This window comes from Hesperophylax consimilis, chromosome 13 (assembly GCF_061612785.1).
Source record: "Hesperophylax consimilis isolate HC1 chromosome 13, BYU_Hcon_1.0, whole genome shotgun sequence".
Taxonomy (NCBI): domain Eukaryota; kingdom Metazoa; phylum Arthropoda; class Insecta; order Trichoptera; family Limnephilidae; genus Hesperophylax; species Hesperophylax consimilis.
Window position 1 is genome coordinate 36,599,841 of NC_142848.1, and position 21,868 is coordinate 36,621,708.

The 21,868-nt window shown below is 33.7% G+C and overlaps 1 protein-coding gene across 1 annotated transcript in view; it reads left to right on the forward strand.

Annotated features, from left to right (window-relative positions):
- Window positions 1-21,868, forward strand: part of Dh44-R2 (Diuretic hormone 44 receptor 2) — a 573,525-nt gene that overhangs the window by 217,920 nt on the left and 333,737 nt on the right. Inside the window, exon 2 of the mRNA XM_089639080.1 lies at window positions 10,696-11,825. Within this exon, the coding sequence (XP_089495206.1) occupies window positions 11,429-11,825 (397 nt within the window). The 5' untranslated portion in view covers window positions 10,696-11,428. The remainder of the gene's footprint in view (window positions 1-10,695; window positions 11,826-21,868) is intronic.

Here is a 21,868-nt window from a genome sequence, read left to right on the forward strand (position 1 = left end):
GCTGAAGAGGAAGGGGAAGGTGAATAAATAACTGACTATTCAGATACTGTCACCAAACACGCCTAAAACCATTTCAAGCAACTTTTCAATAATATCTTAAGTATCTTCCACTCTGGAACGTGGCGCAAGTTTACTATACATATGTTAATTTCAAATTATGAAATTTATTTGAGCACGCCTGGATTTGAACCCGTGACCTTCGTATTATTAGCCGAGAGCCTTACCTCTATACTACAAAGGCCGTTGTTTCACAGTTAGTGTTTTATTTTTTATTTCACTTATTATAATAACTATAATTTTCTGTTTAATTCATAAATTAAAGAAGAAATGATAAATTACCATAATAGCCATGCACAATGCACATGGAGCGACTTTTATGACGTTTGACGTTTGCGACATTTTTTCGTTAGACGTTGCATTATATTCGTATTCTTGCAACTGTTCCATTGACAAAATAGTTTATCAAAAACTTTCGATTTTTTTTACATTCCTTTACATTTTTTATACACGAGGCCCCGAGAAAAATAATTTCCCTCAGAGCTTACATCATCTTTGGGAATTATATGTAGGGTGTCTTTTTAAGAAAATAAAGGAGAAGATCAGTGTATGTATAGGATAGTGCGCCCTACTGTCAAATTTGGCAGCCATCTCTGGTCCGTAGCCCCTAAATACCTAAAAAAAAACCTTGACTCTGTGCCTAAACGGGCGGTCCCTTTGATAGATTCCCCAATCTTAACAAACGGACTGCAATCTTTAGAGCACAGGCGTCAGGTAGGTATTCTGTCCTTGTTCTATCGGTATTACAATGGAAGATGCTCTGAGGAACTAGCGTCATTGATCCCTTCGGCACCGGTGCATAGTCGTGATACACGCCAAACGCGCGCCCAACATTTGTAAACGGTTGACATTTGTCACATGAGAACGGGTCGCTTCTACGATTCGTTCTTAAGTTCAACAGCTCGGCTGTGGAACGAACTGCCGGCCTCTGTGTTTTCTCCCTCCTACAACATGGGACTCTTCAAGACCCATGTTCACTCCTTCCTCTCCACAAAAAGACCCTCCACACAAAATCCCCAAAGATGACATAGGCCCTGCGGGAAATTATTTTCATCAGGGCCTCCTGTGTGGAGTTAATTTAAAAAAAAAAAATCCAAGAGTGACGGACAAATGATCTATCCCCCCAACTGCCGTGCAAGGCGATGGGTCAAGAGAGAACAGTTGGAGAGTTCAAAGGGTCTACCCAAACCACTCTCTCCTGATCGGGCACGCTTAGTAGCTAGTGGGCAGGCGTATCCTGAACATACGGCATCCGATGAACCCGGGCACCCCTGCTTAGTCACCAAACGTAGCAAATCACTTGGAGTGACCTATGGTAGAGGTGTTGGTTATCCAATAAGTAGTTTTTGAGGCGACGGCACCCAAACCCGCTTCCAAACTGATTTAAACGTATAATGTACTTATTTATATGAAATTCATTTTTTTGTATACCGGAATTATATAGAATCTCAAATCTAACCATATTTCTATAGAGTGTAATTTTTCGAGCATTTTTGTAATCATTTTAATTTTCCTATCTGGGGCCTAGGAGTCAAAAAATCTCATATTAATTGATGACGTCAGTTTTATTTAAAATCGGCAATGATAAAATTTTGATCGGTTTTTTTTTTCAGTGGTTTAAATCTATTTTAACACACGGTAAAAGAAAAACCTCACGTATTAATTAATTGAACGACATACGACAAAAAGTTATGTAAATATTATTCTTCTGGAAAGCGTAAGTTCCACAAAACCGCAGATTTTCTTTATATCATATTTGATTTATTAGATTTTTCTATTTGAGAAGTATCTGAACGGCCTTCATAAATATATCACTTGTAAGTGGGTAGGTACATCACTTACACTTCACGATCTGCAAGGACACGCGATGGGACGATTACGTGTTCCAATATAACTTGATTTATACGCCAGTCTCACATTCTGTCACTTTGGTCTATTTAAATAGTTTTTTATCGTCACGAACGCGCATCAAAGTGGTCATAATTCTGACTTGTGTTGCGAAGAATTTTTTATTTTTTAAAAATGATTTATACGGAGATTCTTCTTTGAGAGTTAATGAAAAGATTGGTTTTGGGCAATGTATTGATACTAAGAGTTACTTGGGGTAACCGTGCGCAATTTATACATTCCACGTGCATGTCTACGCATACCATAGTCTAAGTATACGCAGTCGACTTTCCATACATATGCTCTTGAGTGCAAAATGACCGAACCAGATACGTTCTTACGTGAATATTTTATTATTTATATTTTTCAATGTATAATTTCAATAAAGGATGAAATTATATGTATTTGCTTCAAATATATTTTAGATAAGTGTACGCACCCACAAAACCCATACGCTTACACATAAATATAAAATATACTTTAAAAATATAGATTATAATATGGGAATTTTGTTACAATACCCGTGAAACTAATATTATTTTATCAAAATTTGTCATAGACTGACCGTTCTGATACAATTTCCCATTGTACCACCCAACAGTAATAACGGCAAAACAAATACGAAAACCATGAACAAATGTGTCAATCTTTTATTTTGACTGGGTCAAGGTGGCACGAAGCTTCTACAGATTCGAGGAATGAGCGCAGATGCACGAATTCGTCCTAGATATCGCCGCGTACACTTACCCACCGTATAAGGTTACACCACTAGTGCTGTCATGTACTAGATACTAAGATTCTTAAGGTAATTATACATTTTATATATCATTTATTTTAGGATAATGAGCCGTAATGCTACTTCCTTTTTCTTTTGATATAATTTCTGACGGACTTACAGTTTAAACCATCAGTTCAGATGTGTATAGTTTCGAAAGATGCATTTCTAATAATGTAAACTTGTCATTTTTAACTTATATGAATCAGACTGCAATCTACCTGCATGCTTTGAAGTTATTCTTTGTAGGTGGTAGGACTAACATAGAAATGTTTATTCGTCTTAGTGTATTATTTATACGTATTTTTTAGTATCTTCTGATACAAAAAATAATAAAAGTTTAATAAAACGGTAAGGTTTCAGGTTAAGGTTTTCAACGGCAAGAAACATAAACATAGTTTAAAAAAAATATTTTTCAATTAAATAAAAATATAGTTTAATATAAATATTCTAGTTGAAAACTTTTTTCTAAATTCAATGTTTAAAATGTATTTACACCCGTCTAAAAAAAGTCATTAAAAATCATACCGATCTAGTCAAAGACTGGCGCTTGTGTACCTACTCGTATATGCAGTACCCCATTAGAAAACCAGATTCGTCCAAAGACATATTTATTTCATTGCCCCTAAACTGTACATTTCACTATTTACAGCCTTTTAAGGGAGTATGCTGCGTCAAAATATTAACTGTTATAAAAAAATAATCTTTGCTAAAATACAGTGAAATATACACATTTTTCTTACAAGTCAACAGTTATCTGTAGTAGTATTTATTTAACTCATTTTTGCAATGCATTTATGCCCCTGTTGTTGATTTTATCAATAGTACATTTTTTATGTCAAAAGTAAAAATTTAAAAAGTTTAAATAAATAATAAAAACAACCCGTAAAAAACATTTGACTTTAATACGTTGATTTTTAAGCGACATTCAAAACTTTAAAAAAAATTTTTTGGCTGAGGATTGAACCCTCTTTCCCAGAAACCGGAGTCGACCACGCTACCGACCTTGCCAGATGCTGATCGAGTTAAACTGACATTCGTATAATAACTCATCATTTCGTCCGATTTCAGAAAAATGCGTATATGTCAGCGTGTGTTTACGTGATTGATACAAAGTTGATATATTGATCTGTCATCGACAACAAGTCTATCTGCCGAATGTCAGCTCGATCGGATGTTGGAGTGTGGGTTAATTTTCACATTCACGATTTGCATTCATTCATTACATACATTCATACATTATCTGCATGTAGGAAAACAAGTGAAATTGAAAGAAATGTATTTAAAAACGTTTTTGAATTTGACAAAATATAAAATCAAGTACTAAATATATATCAAACGAAAAAAATCATTCTCCATGACGTCACACCCGATTCTTAACAGCGCTAACGAAAAACGCAAATAAAAATAAAAAATTACCTGAGAAATCCTAAACAACAAAGTTGTATAGGTTTTGGTCAAAATAATTAAACTTGACACTTTCAGTTCCCATTTTTGTTGATCTGGCTTATTGATCCTTCGTTTGACGTTTTTATTAATAAATTTTAACTTCCATTAAAGAACAAATCTGTTCTGGTAATTCCAGTTTCTCGTTCCGCTGTCGTATCGAACGGCGCGGGATGAAAATAACTCGGCGCTGACATCTTTTCTATTTGTCAGAATCGTTTATGTTACCATCAGAATTAGTACACCGAAATTTGGGTAGGGACGAACATTTCACAGCAAAACCAAAACTGCCTCAATCCAGGCCAGGACGCTGGACTAAATTGGCCTTCTAAATAATGAATAAAACAAAAATTGAAACGCCAATTGCTCTACAGATTACGAAAATTTCATCTCTTAGTATTGGCAATAATATGTTTGAATTGTTTTTCTCTGATATTTTCGTTCGAATTTTGTAAGCGGTGACGGCTATTCAATTTCTTCAAAATAGCGCTGAACATGCAAAAAATGCATACCTTGAGTACTTGAGGACTATCATACCAAATTATTTTTTTTTTAGTTATACTATGTTATTTTGTATCTTCATATATCCACATATTATTAATTTCAAATATATTTTAACTATATTTTTTTTTTCAAAATATTTTAACACACATTTAAACTTATAGTAAAGTTATATTAGATTTAGTTAACCAATCCAGATTTTCAATTTTTATTAACGATGGGGTGAAGTCTAATTTGATAGGTAAATAAGTCTGAGGCCAATGGGTTAAGGCGATGTACCACGTCATGTAACATTTGGAATCTGGCCGCTAACAATAACACTCTTTATGTAGATGGCGATAAGGTTTAAAGTCCCGATTAATACCAGGTGGTGCCAGTTTTAAATAACTTGTACAGCAGCAGATCATATATTCTGTACTTACCGACTATCTTAGATATGTAAATAAGATTTGTAACTGTACCATTAATATTTATGATTTTCTGAAGATTTCAGTTTTCAGCTCCACTCTGAATTTTGTCAGGTCTTCATTATTATTTCTAATTCGTGTGGCAATTTATTCCACATTTTAGGTGTTAGGCGTTCTAACTTACTATCTATTTATGCAATATCCTCCTATAAAATTATATTTTAAAACATTTAAAAATGTTTTATGGCAGTAGTTTTACCATGATAACATAAATAGTAAGGAAGTGTCCTATATAAAAGCAAGCAACTTAATTCAGTGTTCTGGCCTTGGTTGGGATGGTTAGGGTAAAACTCAAATTACGAAATTACGTAACTTACGTAGCTTCGCTTTTCTTATAACTTTGTATTAGAAATGGAATTGGGAATTATAACACGTTGGACTTAGGAAAAATCAAGAAAAAAATTGATTTTTTGAATCTGGCAAGTTGTGATGGATTATTATGGGTAATTTGAAGCATGTATTAATATTTTAATTTAAAATATATAAAAAAAAATAGAATACAATTTTAGTGTTTAATTCGATCAATTCAATTTTATTGGGTTCAATTTTTCTGATTTTTCTATTTCAGATTATCGTTAATATTGTCTTTAGTAATTAAAAATTACAATATCAGGTTATTAATCATTTAGTTATTACAAAAAATATGGCCATGTACAGAATGTTAAGGGATAGACTTGACTTATTTTAACCATTGATTACTGACATTATTTCGAGACATTTTTGATATTTTGTCTTTATTTTTAACTTAATACATTAATTTTTTTTAGGTTTTGTACAGTTAAGATCGAAGTTGGTCGGTTACTAGGCTAAGTGGCCAGTGACGACACATAGAATAAATTTATTTTTGATTGGTTTTGAAAAAAATAATATTTGAAAAAAACCAAAACTACAAAAAAAGTCACAGGATTTAAAAATTTCAATGACATTTTTTTACTTAATATCAGGAATCACTGGTTAAAGTAAGCCGAGTACGTCCTTTAATACCCTGTATATATTTACAACTTAATTTGAGTTGAAATCAAATATTTTCGAATAAAGCCGCACCTACTAGACGATATTATAAACTTTCAAAAATATGTAAATAAATTTGAAAGATTTCCTCCATGATAAGATGGTGGCCTTCATGGTTGAACAATAACGTTCCTTTGCTACAAATCCGGAGATTGCAGGTTCAAATACTGGCGTATCGCGGAAGCCGTATCGGGGGAGTCATACCGGGGGAGTCGTACTGGGGAGCCGTACTGGGGGAGAAGTTTTCGGGCGAGGTGTGTCAAGCGAGTAAAGTACTATCATTGCTCAAACGTTCTGAGCCCATTGCTCCCGTTCAATTGAGCCGTCGTTAAATTGAGTGGACTCTTTGAGCCGTACGAATATATTGAGCTGGTATCGTGACTCCTGCTGAAATAAAATGAATTATGACGCATCGCTAATGTGATGGTCGAAACAAAAAAATATGAAAGCCGTTTTTTAATAGTTACCTAATCTCCGTACCTTTAGATTCCCGTACAGTCGATCGATAAACATCAAACGATCAAACAGGAGGCCTTGAGGAAAACATTTTTTTCAGGATCTCGGTCATCTTTGGGGATTCTGTGTGGAGGGTTTTTTTGGGAAGAAAGGAGAGGAAGCTATAGGAAGGAAAAAGGTATGACGGGTGAGTAGTAATCTGGGGGTCAGTGTGTCTAGGAGTAACGGACGTTTGAATTCATCTCTCCCAACACGGTGCAAGTTAAAAAGATCTCCCTCTAATGTCTCTCCGAATCGTGTGCATCCCTCACACCTTGAACATGACTGCAGATTGCCAAAAAACAACAGTGCAGAACGTGTTTTACATTTATTCGACGTCATTTGTTGTTTGTACGTTAGCGATTCATAGTCATGCTCCAAATGGTGACAAGTTACCGGCATTATCGATCGACCGTGCTGAATACCCTTGACTCAGTTCATAGTTCATAGACATATTATTTGTGAGATATTTTTTTTAAATTTCTGCCTTCGATTTATCAAATCTTTGAAAACGTAGTAAAACGAGAATCTAAAAATAATCTGGGATCAGAATACCCATTCTCAAATAATCCACGACTTTGTGAAAAATCGATCTCCATTCCTAAATGCGTGCTGACATCAATAAATTATTTATTCTTGGCTCATCTCATTTTACCGACATTATCCAGAAACGATAACAAAACATATTTCTTCTTATTTTTAAGAGAAGGTGACAATGTGATTTCCCTTTTACATGAATCGCTTGAATGCTTTATAAACAAAAACAAGTTATTTTTCCCGTTCATCGTTCTACTTTTTTACTTCACTAACATAGGATTTCCGACAATAATACTAGCAGATAAAATTATTTCAATATTGTTTTTCTTACTGACAGAGAGATAAAACAAAATTTCGTGAAATAGACATTTCAATGTAATATTTCTTTAAAAAAAATTACATTGACGCCATAAAACTTTTCACCTCTTGTTTTTGTTATATTCGCATTTATTTACCTTGCTATGGGCTCTTTTGATTATACATGCAAGTACCGGGCTTAAGATGTTTGTTTTCCTAAGGGTTTAGTTTCAAATCACATTATAATTTATGTCGTCTTGAAGAAAAGCAGTTATGATGATGTATTCGTGGTACCGCACCATACGGCGAAAGTATTAACTTTGTTTAATTTCAAGTTGCCTAATTGTCTGACAGAATATGCGTCCAGAATTGCTCACATCGATTAGCTTTCGGATTCCACTACGTAATACTAGAAGTCGGTATTTATTTTAGTGCAGTAATTTTGGGACTAACTACCATATGTACAATGCCCTGAATACTTATGGAGGGAAATAATTATACCGACTCGGTTGACAAAGTATCAATTCTGAATGGTGGTCTTACACCAGGGTGATACTGAGAGTATCTTCTACTCTGGAACGTGCTGCAAATAAACTATATATTGTTTTAATTAATTAATATTGAATTTTGTAATTACATTAATTAATTATAAAAAAATTATTTGCTCACGTCAGGATTTGAACTCGCAACCTGCAGCTTTACTAGAGTCTCACCTTAGCCGTTGTAAAATAATTATTACTAAATTCCCATTGTTCAATTTCGCCTTTTCTGTTATCAGCAGAATTTCAAAGTAAAGTGCTGCTTAGGTTTGTCTAAATTTGATGTTTGATTTAATTTTTTTATCTTACTTAAATATTGTCACAGAGAGCTACCAGATATTCAAAAGATATTAGCAGATAGACCGAATAGGTTTTCCTAACAAATAGGCAAATATGTATTTAACATTAATAACACAAAGATACAATATATACATGGGTACTACAGCTCTCGTCATGGTATTGCTAATAGTTAACTATTATAACTAGGTTAAGTAAATATTTGGATCAAATTGGGAACATCTTGTTCCTAATATATTACAGTGAAGTTGTAACCAATAAGTACGCCTGTGTATCAGGAGTAAGGTGAATTTGAGCTTACTTCTGGAAAAACGATACAATTTGTTTAAATTTTAAATTTTCTTGAACAGTTTCACTGTCCTGGGAATTGAAATTTCCTTCAAATCTTTTTAATAAAAAAATATATTAATTTATCAATAATTGTTATTGCTTGGTATTAATATAGTTAAACGTTTTAAAATTAGTTGCAAAATAATATTGTTAATTCTGAACTTGAAATATGAGATCAATAAACATGAAGTATAAAAAATAGGTCCCAGTGGTCGAGTGAATAAAGACGTTGTCCCCGCAAGACAAAGATCCTGAGATAGATTCTTAGTTGAGTTATTATTTTTTGTGACTTTTTCTGTTTCTTGTTTTGTTTATTATTATTATTATTATTTTTTTAGATTAATTAGTATTATTTTCTTATTCATTAATATTAAAACAATTAAATGAAACCCTGTTATAATAATCAATACTGAGGGGTGCGTAAGGTCGGAATAGCTAAAAACTTGACTTCTTAACACACCGCGGCGCTGGTATGGTTAGACCGACCTTAAGCCGGGCTTATGGAGAACTTAACTATACCATCGCTGAACTGGTACGGATGAAAATAAGTAATACAGCAATTAAACACTTAACTTTTTTCCACTTTTTTTTCTCTCCCACCAGACCGGTTTCGGACAGTAACATTCATCTCCAGACTGGTATATTTTTGGTTAAAACTATGTTTTTTTGACATGTGCACCGATTCATTGCTACGCGGATGACAGTACAGTTCATGATAGCTTTTTGTTTGACAAGCCCCCAAAGGGCACACAAACTCCAACGGCTCGGAGGGCTTTGAAGCAGAGAATGGACGGTTATCTCGAGAGTATTTCCTCCTGGGGTAAAAATAATCTCGTCGAATTTAATGTTTCAAAGACCCAATCCTGTCTGACAGGTCTAAAAGGGATCCAAATGATAATCTAGTCTCCTTCAATGGAAGAAATCTTCCGAACAGGCCTTCCATTGATATGCTTCGTGTAACTATAAGTGACCAGCTCAGGTACGGGGGCTCCATCGAAGCCAGAGTAAAGTTGGCCTCTCAGAAGCTGGGCGTACTGTACAGGGCCCGCAGATACTTTAATAGTACACAACTGCTGACCCTGTACAAATCGCAAGTGCGCCCTACTGTCGAATTTGGCAGACATCTCTGGTCCGGAGCCCCAAAATACCTGATAAAAACCCTTGACTCTATGCAGAAACGGGCGGTCCGTTTGATAGATTCCCCAATCTAAACAAACGGACTGCAATCTTTAGAGCACAGGCGTCAGTTTATGCTGTCTTTGTTCTATCGGTATTACAATGTAAGATGCTCTGAGGAACTAGCGTCATTGATCCCTTCGGCACCGGTGCGTAGTCGGGATACACGCCAAACGCGCGCCCAACATTTGTACACAGTTGACATTTGTCACATGAGAACGGGTCGATTCTACGATTCGTTCTTAAGTTCAACAGCTCGACTGTGGAACGAACTGCCGGCCTCTGTGTTTTCTCCCTCCTACAACATGGGACTCTTCAAGACCCATGTTCACTCCTTCCTCTCCACAAAAAGACCCTCCACACAGCGTCCCCAAAGATGACATAGGCCCTGAGGGAAATTATTTTTATTTAGGGCCTCCTGTGTGGAGTTAATATAAAAAAATGGTATTCATACTTAATTTGTTTATTACTTATTAATTAACTACTTACTTATTTTATAAATTAATACACGAACTATAAAACCACGATTTAAGTAAAAATGAAAATGGACGTGATTGTCTGAAAACGGTACGGTTAGAGAGGAATAAAAGTGGAATAAAGTTAAAACAATGGTTTGATGTAGCTTCTTTATAAACATACTTACTATTTGTGTTTTGCATATGTCTTGTTTGGGTATGAGAAAGTACAATTCAAATTGTTTGTAATATTTGTAAAGGTCCATACAAATATAAACATTAAGATTCGAATAACATTATCAATTTAATTGAATATATCATGTATTGTTACAGAAAAGATTTCCTGAAACATTATAATATGTATCTAACAAGAGAAGCCGTATTGATTTACTTTGTTTATTTAATACATTTATTTCCCTTCACAGCTAACGGCGCAGTTCTCCAACCGAGTACACAATTCACTATCGCGATGAGATAAGTTGCCAACTCTGCCTACAGAACCTCTGGGTGCTGCAAGAGGCTTCTTATCTCGAAAGAGCGAACCAACATCTCTGTTGATAGAATGACGTCACACAACAATACCCACTAACAGATACAAGACGCGAGAAACACCTGAAACTTAGTCTCAAAGAGTCAACGGAAGCTGCACGAACGTTTCCCGAGGAGAAAACTTCAATTTTCAATCAATCTCTATTCTAAAGTGGTAAACTTTTAGTGATAAAGTTAAGTGAAATCTAAACATAAGTGATAAAAGTTTTTTCTTTCGAATTTTAAAGATACTAAATCGGGGCTTAATACATTGACGTGTGTGTATTTCTAAAGTAAGTTAAAAGTCTCGAGAAAACGTAAGAGTTGGTATTTAAAACTTCTGAAGTGGAATAAATTGAAATTCAAATGAGAGCATGTTAGAATTATAACTTTAGCCAGCGAGTCGGAAAAGAGAAGACAAACAGAGAACTAGACAGTAAATACCGTATAAGATGATAACGGAAAAGATTCTCGGAAGAATTTCGAGATAAATCTTAATGTGTTAATGTAATTTGGGATGGCGTTGAAAAGTATAATATTTTAAAACTTCAACATTTATGAACATCATTGAATAATAATTTCATGAATTAAATTCAAGACCACATTAAAAAGTAAATAAACGGCTTAAAGATGAGTGTAATTTTGGAAAAACTTTTAAAATCAAGTGATGCAGGATTGATGAAACAGGTCGGACGCAAGCTTTTCGAAGCTGTAACCGAGGCTCCAGCGCACTTGCAGACAGCACTGGGTCACGGTGACAGCGGTCACCGCGGCTTCGAGATGAGCGGGGACTTGGAGCACCTGGACGGGTTCGGCCATGAGTTTGGGGACCTCGACTTGGAGTTGATTAAAAGCGTGAACCGCAGTCAGGGGATGGCTTGCGCGCTGCGGGCGGCGGGAGCGCAGCCCGATGGAAACTGCCCGGTCTACTGGGACGGAATTCTGTGCTGGCCGCAGACCGCTCCTGGGACCGCGGCCCTGCTCAAGTGTTTTGAGGAGTTTGAAGGCATACGATACGACTCATCACGTAAGTTTCTTTTTTGTTTTTCACTAGATTATTGATTTTTTAAACTGTTCTCCATGCACAATCATCTGCGCCAAAACTCTTTGAGAAAGACTCGCCGCTTCAATAAGCCAATGAATGTAAAGCGTTTGGTGTATAAGTAAAGTGGCAGTAGGTACATACTATTTACAGCCATGGTGAACAATGTTGTGATGCGATGTGAACACATTAATAATTGGTAACAATCTATTTCTGCCTTCGTAAAACATTTCTGGACCGCTTTCTGATTTCTGCAGTTTCTCACATATTTTAATGCTAAAAGACGTGCTTAGTGCTTAATCCTCTCAATAATTCTTCATGTTGTTTTATCTAGATAAAACTTCTCTGGTCATAGGCTCTTATGTTTTTGCTGCATGTTCCATTTATTAAATCCTCTTGTCCCAAACCCGAAGACACCGCACAAAAAAGCAAATTTTATTACGGTTTGCAGCACAGTCATTGTGGAACCTTTCTGCTTAGGGTCCACGGTTTTTATTGATTCCTTCCCCTCATCGAGCCTATTTACATTAATTTCTTTAAGACCTGATCTGAATTTCACTCCACACCATGCTCCTTACAAACTTTAGTTTAATTATGGCATTCGTAAAATCTAATTTGCTTAAGATATTATTTTACAAGTCTCATTCTCCAAATAAGAAGTTTATTTATTTAGTGCAATTCAATGTCGCCATACCAAGTAGTTAAAATTTGAATCTGATACGAATAGAGCAACGCGATATTTTGACGTTTAAAAACATTTTGGCTTTTTGATAGTTTTCATTGAAGATTTAATGATGATTTAAATTTAATTTCGATCAACGTTTGACGTCTAAGACTTAATTTTGCTTGAAAGGAAACCAAAATTAATGTGCATTATAATAATCCTAGTGCAAAACGCTTCATCCGCATGTGTATTCATTAAAACTTTATCGTTGTCTTTGTATAAACTTCAGAACGCGAGCTTATTATTAAAAACCTTCGGTATGAATGGCATTGTGCCAAGTCCAACGCTATATAATATACGAGTTATCATTTTACTCCTACGTTAAAAAGGTTTAATGGCTCTCCACACTAGTGATCAAACTCGTGTATAGAGTGTGGAAAGCGAACACGGCAGCAATCTCACAATAAAGTACCTTATACTAATGGCGACTCGACTGGCACAATGGCGACCCGTCCACCAATAGGGGACGTTATAACTGAGTCTCCAGGCCGAGCTAACCCAAACCGAACAATTCAGCTCCTGATAGTTGAGGCTACCACACCGCGCGCTTCCGTGTTCGCTCACCACCTTCTAGTTTAAATGTTAATATTAAATTATGTGTGTTAATTGATTGTAAATATACCTTTAATTAAGTTCGATAACGTTATCATTTGATATAACATCCACAATAACACCCGTAGCTTAATGGCTTTCAACACCAGCGACCACATTCTTGTACGGATCATCATGATTTATAGAATTCAATCTGAAATCTAAGCTGTAAATTGAAAAATAAATCATAAATGAAGCTCTGCATTCATTTTAATGCATAAATAAAAAATAATTTATAATTTTCAATTCAATACGACAGTTCATGTACTGTAAATAATTCATTTACAGTACAAGATTTCTGATTTTAATATTCCTTACATTTGCGAAGATAGAAATAAAAAAGGTTTTAAGGTTATTTATAGACTATGATATTAAATATAATATTTACTGTTTTGGAAATTTCATTAAATAGCACCATTCCTCTTGTCATGCTATGCTGTGCTAGAACATCGGTTCCGTCATATGGTATCTGGAACAAGTCATGGTGAGGACTACGACCAGTATATCTTCAGGCACGTATTTGCCATTGCATTCCATGATGAATGGTCTATTAAAAGAATTATGCACTATATAAACAAAGTATTACAATTTTTGCAGAACGTGGTGCATGCATTGAAATGTAAAAATATGCCTGAAGATTTTTTCTGAATTTTAATGCATATATATTTAGTATGGTGCGATACTCCAGCTTACTTGCAGGACTTTATTTTTAGTAATCTGATTATCAAATTTTTTTCACAAAGAAGACAGATCTATTTGAGCAGCTTTACACTGTGCAATAAATGTCCTTTTCATTTGTCGATAGGCAAGATCTTTTTCCCAGCAAACTCTAATGTCAACACGAAAGTTACTGCAGTGGAAAATGGGTCGCTACAAAGGTATTCGATCGTTACGCTTCCTCTGAGGCATTAGACTCAAAGGCCGGACGTTTCACAAAGACCTTTCCGGGAAATGCATCCTGCGATATGAATTTTTTGTTATTATACGGAGTTGTGGGATGAGAAACTGTCATATATTTTATCGTTTATTATTTTCCAAAGAACAAAATCTCTTGTAGGATATATTTTTTTTAAATTTTGTAAACTTTTGTAATGTATAATTTTAATAATTTTGTAATTTTAAAATTTTGTAATGTTGGTATTTCCCTGATAAATCCTGTTTTTAAATGATATAATTCGATTATTGAAGATCATAAACAACTACCAATGAAAAAAAAATGAAACAGACAGACACGGAAAATAAAGGATAATTCATTTTTTTTATAGTGGAATATCTTAATGAGTACAACCTCAAATTTTAATATATAACCACTGAACACAATATTATTGACTATCAAACTAAATATGTGAAAAAGAAAAAGATTCAGTCGCATCCAGGAATTGAACCCAGGACCTTTTCCTTGCCGGGGAAGTGCTCCGACCACTATACTGACGGTATATATATAATGTATTGAATAGGCATTATATATACCGCTGTCCCGGTAAGATATATATGATACGATTCCCAGTTGAGACCGTTACCTTTTTATTTTTCTGTGTCTTGTTCTGTTTCAAGATATTATTATTATCTTCTTCTTCTTTAATACTATATATTATATACTTATCCAAGACATAATCTAGATTGTATTTAGTTCGGGTACAATCTTACAATCAGACATAAAGATGTCAGCCCATAAAATTGCCTCAAGAAAATTGAGATAATATTGGTAGTTGGTAGCTCTCAGTAGAAGTATGATTTAATTAAAAATGACACATTTCCCTGGCTGGAAAGATGTCCTGGGTTCAATTCCTAGATGCCACTAAATCTTTTCTGTCTTTTCTGTTTCACACCTTTCGTTCGAGAATTGTTAATATTGTCTTTAATAATTAAATAAAAAGGTACTTGAATCTAGATCGTTTAGTCTTACAGGGAATGGTGTTTCACAAATTGGTTGTCTTATTACCACCTAATACAGTTAGCTATTTATTTTCTTTGTCTTTGACTCTTTCATATTTATTATTGAGATTAAGTGTGTTGAAAATATTTTAATCATTAAGTTAATCCTAATAAATTGAGGATTTAATAATAAAAGCATGATAAAAAGATACATATATTATTTCAGCGCCCTTGAGGTGATTTCTCACGAAAACGGCGCTATATAAATTAGCCAAATATTATTATTAAACAAAAGCAAAAATTGTTGGTGATTGTCGAGAAATTTATATTAGAAAAATACCGTAAATTCTGTGATATTGGTATCACGTCCAAAGTGAACTCAGTCCAACTTCTTTTATACTTGAATTAAACTAAAAATTATATTTATTTTATTTACTCTTTTTATACGCCCATAGAACTTTTACATTGAGTACATTGAAATGTTAAAACATTTGTACACGAGGGTTAAAAACAATGGTTACAAAAAAATACTTCTTACTTTACAGTGGTGTACAATTGAATTAAAAAACAGTAAAAAAGTGAAAGCTTTAGTAGAAATATATCAGTATATTTTAAACATCAAATTTGATACATTAACTCTTGATAGGCCAAGATGCCAAACAAAATGTCTGTAACCAAGTGGATCTTCCGACGACCACTTGGCTAGAAATTCCAATTATTCAGTCAATTAATTATCGTAGCTTATGTATTTGCGCAGAAATACGTAAAACACTAAAATAATATGTCAAGTATTTAAGCTAATATAATGAGAATAGTAATTTTGGGTACTAACTACTCCCCCACATGGCTGCGGGAGAGTTAATAATGTTAATATCTTGCAATGAGAGACTGTAATCAATGCTAAAAACAGTAACCACACAACGCTTACACAGAAATCATATTTTTGTTGTTGAAAAATTGTAACATGGTGCCCTATGTCCTGATTATTTGACAGCGCAATGTGGTCGTTTGCGTCGTAATAAACATTCGGATTGCTCATGAATGTGTTTTTGAAATCATCTGGTCTGATTCAAATCCTGGGAAACGTCACAACGACGCAGACCTTTTATCTCTACAGACGCCGAGAGCCTATAATACGGACCACAGAAAGAACAACATGGACAAATTTCTAAATAATTTTTTTTTTAAATATGGTTAGCCATATCGTGAACCTCAGGCCCAGGATTTTATTTTATTTAATACTTGACTAATGTTACAGTATTTTCAGTCTCTAACTAAATTTAATTTCGCGAAATCTGTAAATGTTAAAATTTCGATAGTTTGTGAAAGATGGTGGTTACAAAGTAGCTGGCATTTCGTGCAATGCTTAAATTCTGAATCGTGGTCTTTCAAAAGGACAATATCTTTTAGAAAATATATTTATTTTTCAATTTTCATTGGAGTAACTCTTATTTTAATAACTTTTGAAGGTTATGGACTGTAATTCAACATATCATTGAAGAAGAAGACAATAATAATAAATCTAAACAAAACATGAAACAAAACAAGACAGAAAAATAAAAACGTGACGGTCTTAACTGGGAATCGAAATTTGCTTAATGAATTCGCTAACCAGCTGAGACATATTCTTTTATATTTTTCTGTGTCTTTTTCTGTTCATTTTTCGTTTAGATTTGTTAGTATTTTGATTTTCACAATGATACAGTTACTGTTACTTATATTATTCTAAATAATAACGGGCATTACTCTAAGCCTTGAGGAAACGGATTCAAACATCGTGCGGAGATAAACATAAATAATAAGCAAATTTTTACTGTAAATAATAACGGGTATATCTTGTACGCCTTGAGGAAATGGATTCAAACGTAGTGCGGGGCTTAACACAAAGTATAAGCAAAAGTTATATGGATAGTATCATCAACCACCATAATATTTATATGTGTTAAAGTTGCCTTTGTTGCCTATTTATGCTTTTCAACACGATTTGAAGAAACTGCCACATAACCTTCTCTTTCCCTTTTTATTACCATCCATTACTTCTTTCTGTCTACCAACAGTCAAGAATTGGGATATTAAATACACAAAATATAAATATCTTAATTTATTGGAATAACTTTTGAAGTTTATAATATTTAATCATTGAAAAAGAAGATAATTTTAATGAAAATAAACGAGACATGAAACAAAACAAGACAGAGAATCCTTATAAACCTTTGTAACCTAGATACATATGTTTGGGTAGAACATAGTCAATAAAATGGGATTTTAGTTGCGACAGTTACCTTTTTTTGTGCCTTGTTCTGTCTCATGGTTTGTTTAGATTTATTGATATTATCTTCTTCTTCAATGATTAAGTACCACCTCACTTGTTCCGGTCATTAAGATTTTTATGTTGCATCAAAATGTTCTAATTTAAGAAGGTTCTTTTACAGTAAGCCAGACCTACAACACTTACTCGATTAATTGAAAAAAAATACTTTTCCCATTAGCGACTTCCACGGAACGGTAAGCTCTTTGGGTAAAAACAAGGCAGCACATTTCTTTCTAGCTTATCGGAAAATAGGCTGGTGGTTTTCTTTTCAATTTTACACCGAGATTGGATTTCTCAGCCTTTCCATAAGTGGGAGCTAAGCGAGCAAGATCTGAAGAACGGTGAAACAAATATCTAAGAAAAACCAGAGGAAAAATAGTTCACGTGTTCACAAAAAACTGAAAAGTAATTTGCTTCTTTCACCACATTTTCAATCAATGTTCCTAGTTATATAAATAAACGTGGCCATCTTTACTTTTTTATCTCAAGTAGGTACCTGAACAATATTTTTTTAATATGTGAATACGGGACAAGAGTCCGAACTGCTCCTAACTGTCTGTAGCCAGTAACACTATGGCATCCCTAATTGGAATATGTTGTGATTCTGAAGGTGGTGGGGAGGGAAGGAAATTAGGATGGTGATTATAAATAAATAATGAATTGTGAGACAGCAAAAAATATTCATTAAAAATATATTTGCACACGTCGGGATTTGAAACCACGACCTCCATATTGATATAATATTGATTTGTTTTTAGGGTACTATGCCGTGTTTGCTATTTCCCTTTTTAGCTTACGTTTTGAACAGCATTGTAGTGTCCATCATCGGAGCACATGTGTAATCTGATGTAGATTACATATGTGCCCCGATGATGGACATTGCAATACTGTCCGAAACGTTGGCTAAATAAGGAGCTAGTACAACACGGCATAATACCCAAAAAAAATCACTTTAATACTTTTGGTCCCTGAAAATCTCAAATCATTCCTTCATATGCGGCGTTTACATTAATGCAAGTGAAGACAGCAATATTTCGTGCTTTGATTTGGTTGAAACTCTTGATATATCTGACTGTAATGTAACCATAGACGATATTATATCTAAGCTGAAGAGTCTTGATTCCCGAAAATCCGCAGGACCTGATAATGTTCCGCCCAGGTTTTTAGTAAATTGTATGTATACATTGTCATATCCTATTCATAAGTTATTTACAAAGTCACTCTCATCAGGTGTATTCCCGGACCTTTGGAAGTTTAGTCTTTTAACGCCCATTTTCAAAAAAGGTAATAAGAGCGAAGTAACAAATTATAGGCCAATATGTATAATGTCTACTTTACCCAAACTTTTTGAAAGCCTAGTACTAGATAAGTTGATATCCCGAATCAATCGAACCATCTCTCCCCTTCAACATGGATTCATTAAAGGTAGATCTACTCTTACCAATTTGATATTGTACACGAATGATATTGTTAATGCCCTTAATGCATCACATCAAACTGATTCCATATATACTGACTTCAGTAAGGCATTTGATAAAGTAAACCACAAAATATTATTACGTAAACTAAAATTGTTGGGAATAAGAGGGAGCATGTTGGAATGGTTTAAGAGTTATCTATTAGGAAGGTACTTAGCAGTCAAGATAGATTCGTTTACTTCTTATACATTTGCTGCCTCGAGCGGAGTACCACAGGGATCTCACTTGGGCCCAATATTATTTTGTTTGTTTATCAATGATATTGTTAATATTTTTACTAATGTTAAAGTCCTGTTATTTGCCGACGATCTGAAGATATACAGAATAATCAAAGACGATGACGATCGCGCAATTTTGCAGTTGAACCTTAATAAACTATGTGCGTGGTGTTCTGTCAATGATTTGCAACTAAATTTAGGTAAATGCCAGATTATCAGTTTTTACAAAGGCAAAAATCCACTTAATTTTTCCTATTTTATGAATGGTGCTAATCTTCTTCGTGTATCACAGATTCGTGATCTTGGTGTTATATTCCACGAGAGTCTACAGTTTAACGAACACATCGATGAAATAACAAGCGATGCGATGAGAATACTAGGTTTTATTTTGAGAATGGGAGCAAATTTTAAAAGTATGTCAACATTAAAACATCTGTATTGCTCGTTAGTACGAAGCAAATTAGAATACAATTCCACCGTATGGTCACCGTACTACAAGGTCCATTCTCAATCATTAGAAAAGGTACAAAATAAATTCCTTCGGTACATTAATTTTAAAATGAAAATTCCAATCGAATTTATAAATTACAATAACTTGCTTGCTGAAACTAAACTTCTTAAATTATCTGATAGAAGAGTGTTAATTGATTTGCTATTTTTATTCAAAATTATTAAATCTTTAATTGACAGCCCTAATTTGTTGGAACTTATTTGCATTAATGTTCCTGCTAGGCAAACTCGCAGTAAAGATACTTTTAAATTTAACAAGAACCTCAACACTAATTATTCTATTTTTTCACCAATTCCTAGAATTCACAACCTTGCGAATAAATACTGTGAACTTATAGATATGTTTGGTTTTGACAATTTTGTGAGCTTTAAAAGGCAACTTATTTCGATTCTATCGGCTAATAATTAACTTTTATAGCTTTAATAATTTTATTACATCTTCTCCCATTCGAAACCTTTCAAGTAAATTATATCCATATTTGTTTGTTTTTTATTTGCTCTACTATACACTTATAATTGTATGCATATACCTACTAACTACTTTTTATACATAACACTATGTTCCATCTCAGATCTTATTATTTCTTATTCATGTCGATATTGCTAAATTCTATTAGTTTTTGCTTTTTACAGGTGCAACTCTTATTTTGTTTTTTTTTTTTTTTTTTTTTTTTTTAAATCTCTGTTATAATGTTCTTTACCTCACGAGTAAGTTACACTCTAATTTATATTGGTTTATCGATTTGTTAAACTCACAATTAATACTGGGTTTAAACACACCCACTTACTTACTTTTTATGTTGAACTTTCTTTTACTTACTATTTCATGCTTGGGTATATTTTATATTGAATCCATCTTATTAGTGTTTTGCTAATTTGCACAAAATTTTATTATATGTGTTGCTTTCTTACAATTAACTCCATTTATCTTCTTATGTTCAATTATTGTAATCAATGTAAATGTATATTTTCATGTAAAAGCCCATTAGGGCGTAAATAAAATAATAAATAAATAAATAAATAAATAAATAAAATAAATATTGATAGTTGAGAGCCTTTTCCCTTGACCACCCACGGAAGCCATCGAATGATATATTATAAAAGCTTTTCATAGAAAAAAAAATTTTTGGGTTTAATATTTAAAAAATATGTGAGTAGTCATTTTGTTGCATAATTTTATTAAAATCTATAAAAAAAAATAGATGTTGATGCTCACGGAAGAACACTAAGCCCGTCGTCACACGGGTCGGTAAGTAATCGACATAAGCCAAGTGCTGTAAAACTTCTTTTCGTCTTGCAGCATTTGGTTTATGTCGATTGCTCTCCGACCTGTGGGATGACGGGTAAGCCTGCCTAAAATCTTGTTTCCTAATTATTTCAGAACTTTGCTTCATTTTGAAACAGCTAATTTAATTTGAGAAAAAAAAACTATTTCGCTAAATGCTCGGTTTCATTGAACAAAATAAATTCTCCACTATAATAGATGTGTTAAAATCCATGATTTCAAAAAAATGATGGCCATATAAACAACAAATGCATCATCAACGTTTATAAGAATGTCATAAAAACATATTTTTATGTTTAATGGGACACCAATGCCCCTGCAAGGCAAGGGTTCTGGGTTCGAGTCCTAGATGTGACCGTATCTTTATCTGATATTTCTGTTTCGAATTTTCGTTTAGGAATCGCTAATATTGTCTTTAATAACTAAATATTACAATTTGAGGTTTTACTCACTAAGTTATTCCAAAAAATAAAACCTGTTTGTTCATAAGTGATGAATTTAAATTAAGTATATATCGTGAAGTGATACCATAAAAAGATAAGTTTATCATAGAAAACTGTTCTGATGCTTGAAAATAATACGAGGTATATAATGTATGCATTTAAAGTTTAATATCTTTTAGCAATCTCAGTGCAATAAAACAGTCATCGTTATATCATTTACGTGGGTAGTAAAAAAACATCTATAAGTATCCTATCTTTAACATTTCGTATTATTGAATCACCACAGTACGGGGGCTGATATTAAAATCAGTTTGTTGTGGAGCGACGATAAAATACTTTTATAGACCTGATATGAACAGTAAAAAAATCTATATAGCGTCGTTTTATTACTGTTATTGAAAACGGATCAAAATCTGAAGCAAATGGACCACTTGGAAAAAAAGTATTGCTAGGCCCTTCTTCCACGGGGATAAACGCCGATACGCATGTTCCATATACGCCATATACGTTCCATAAACGCCGATACGCATATTCCCGTCGTAAATGATAATTGTTGAATCCTGGAAATTTATTTTTTGCTTGGAACATTTACA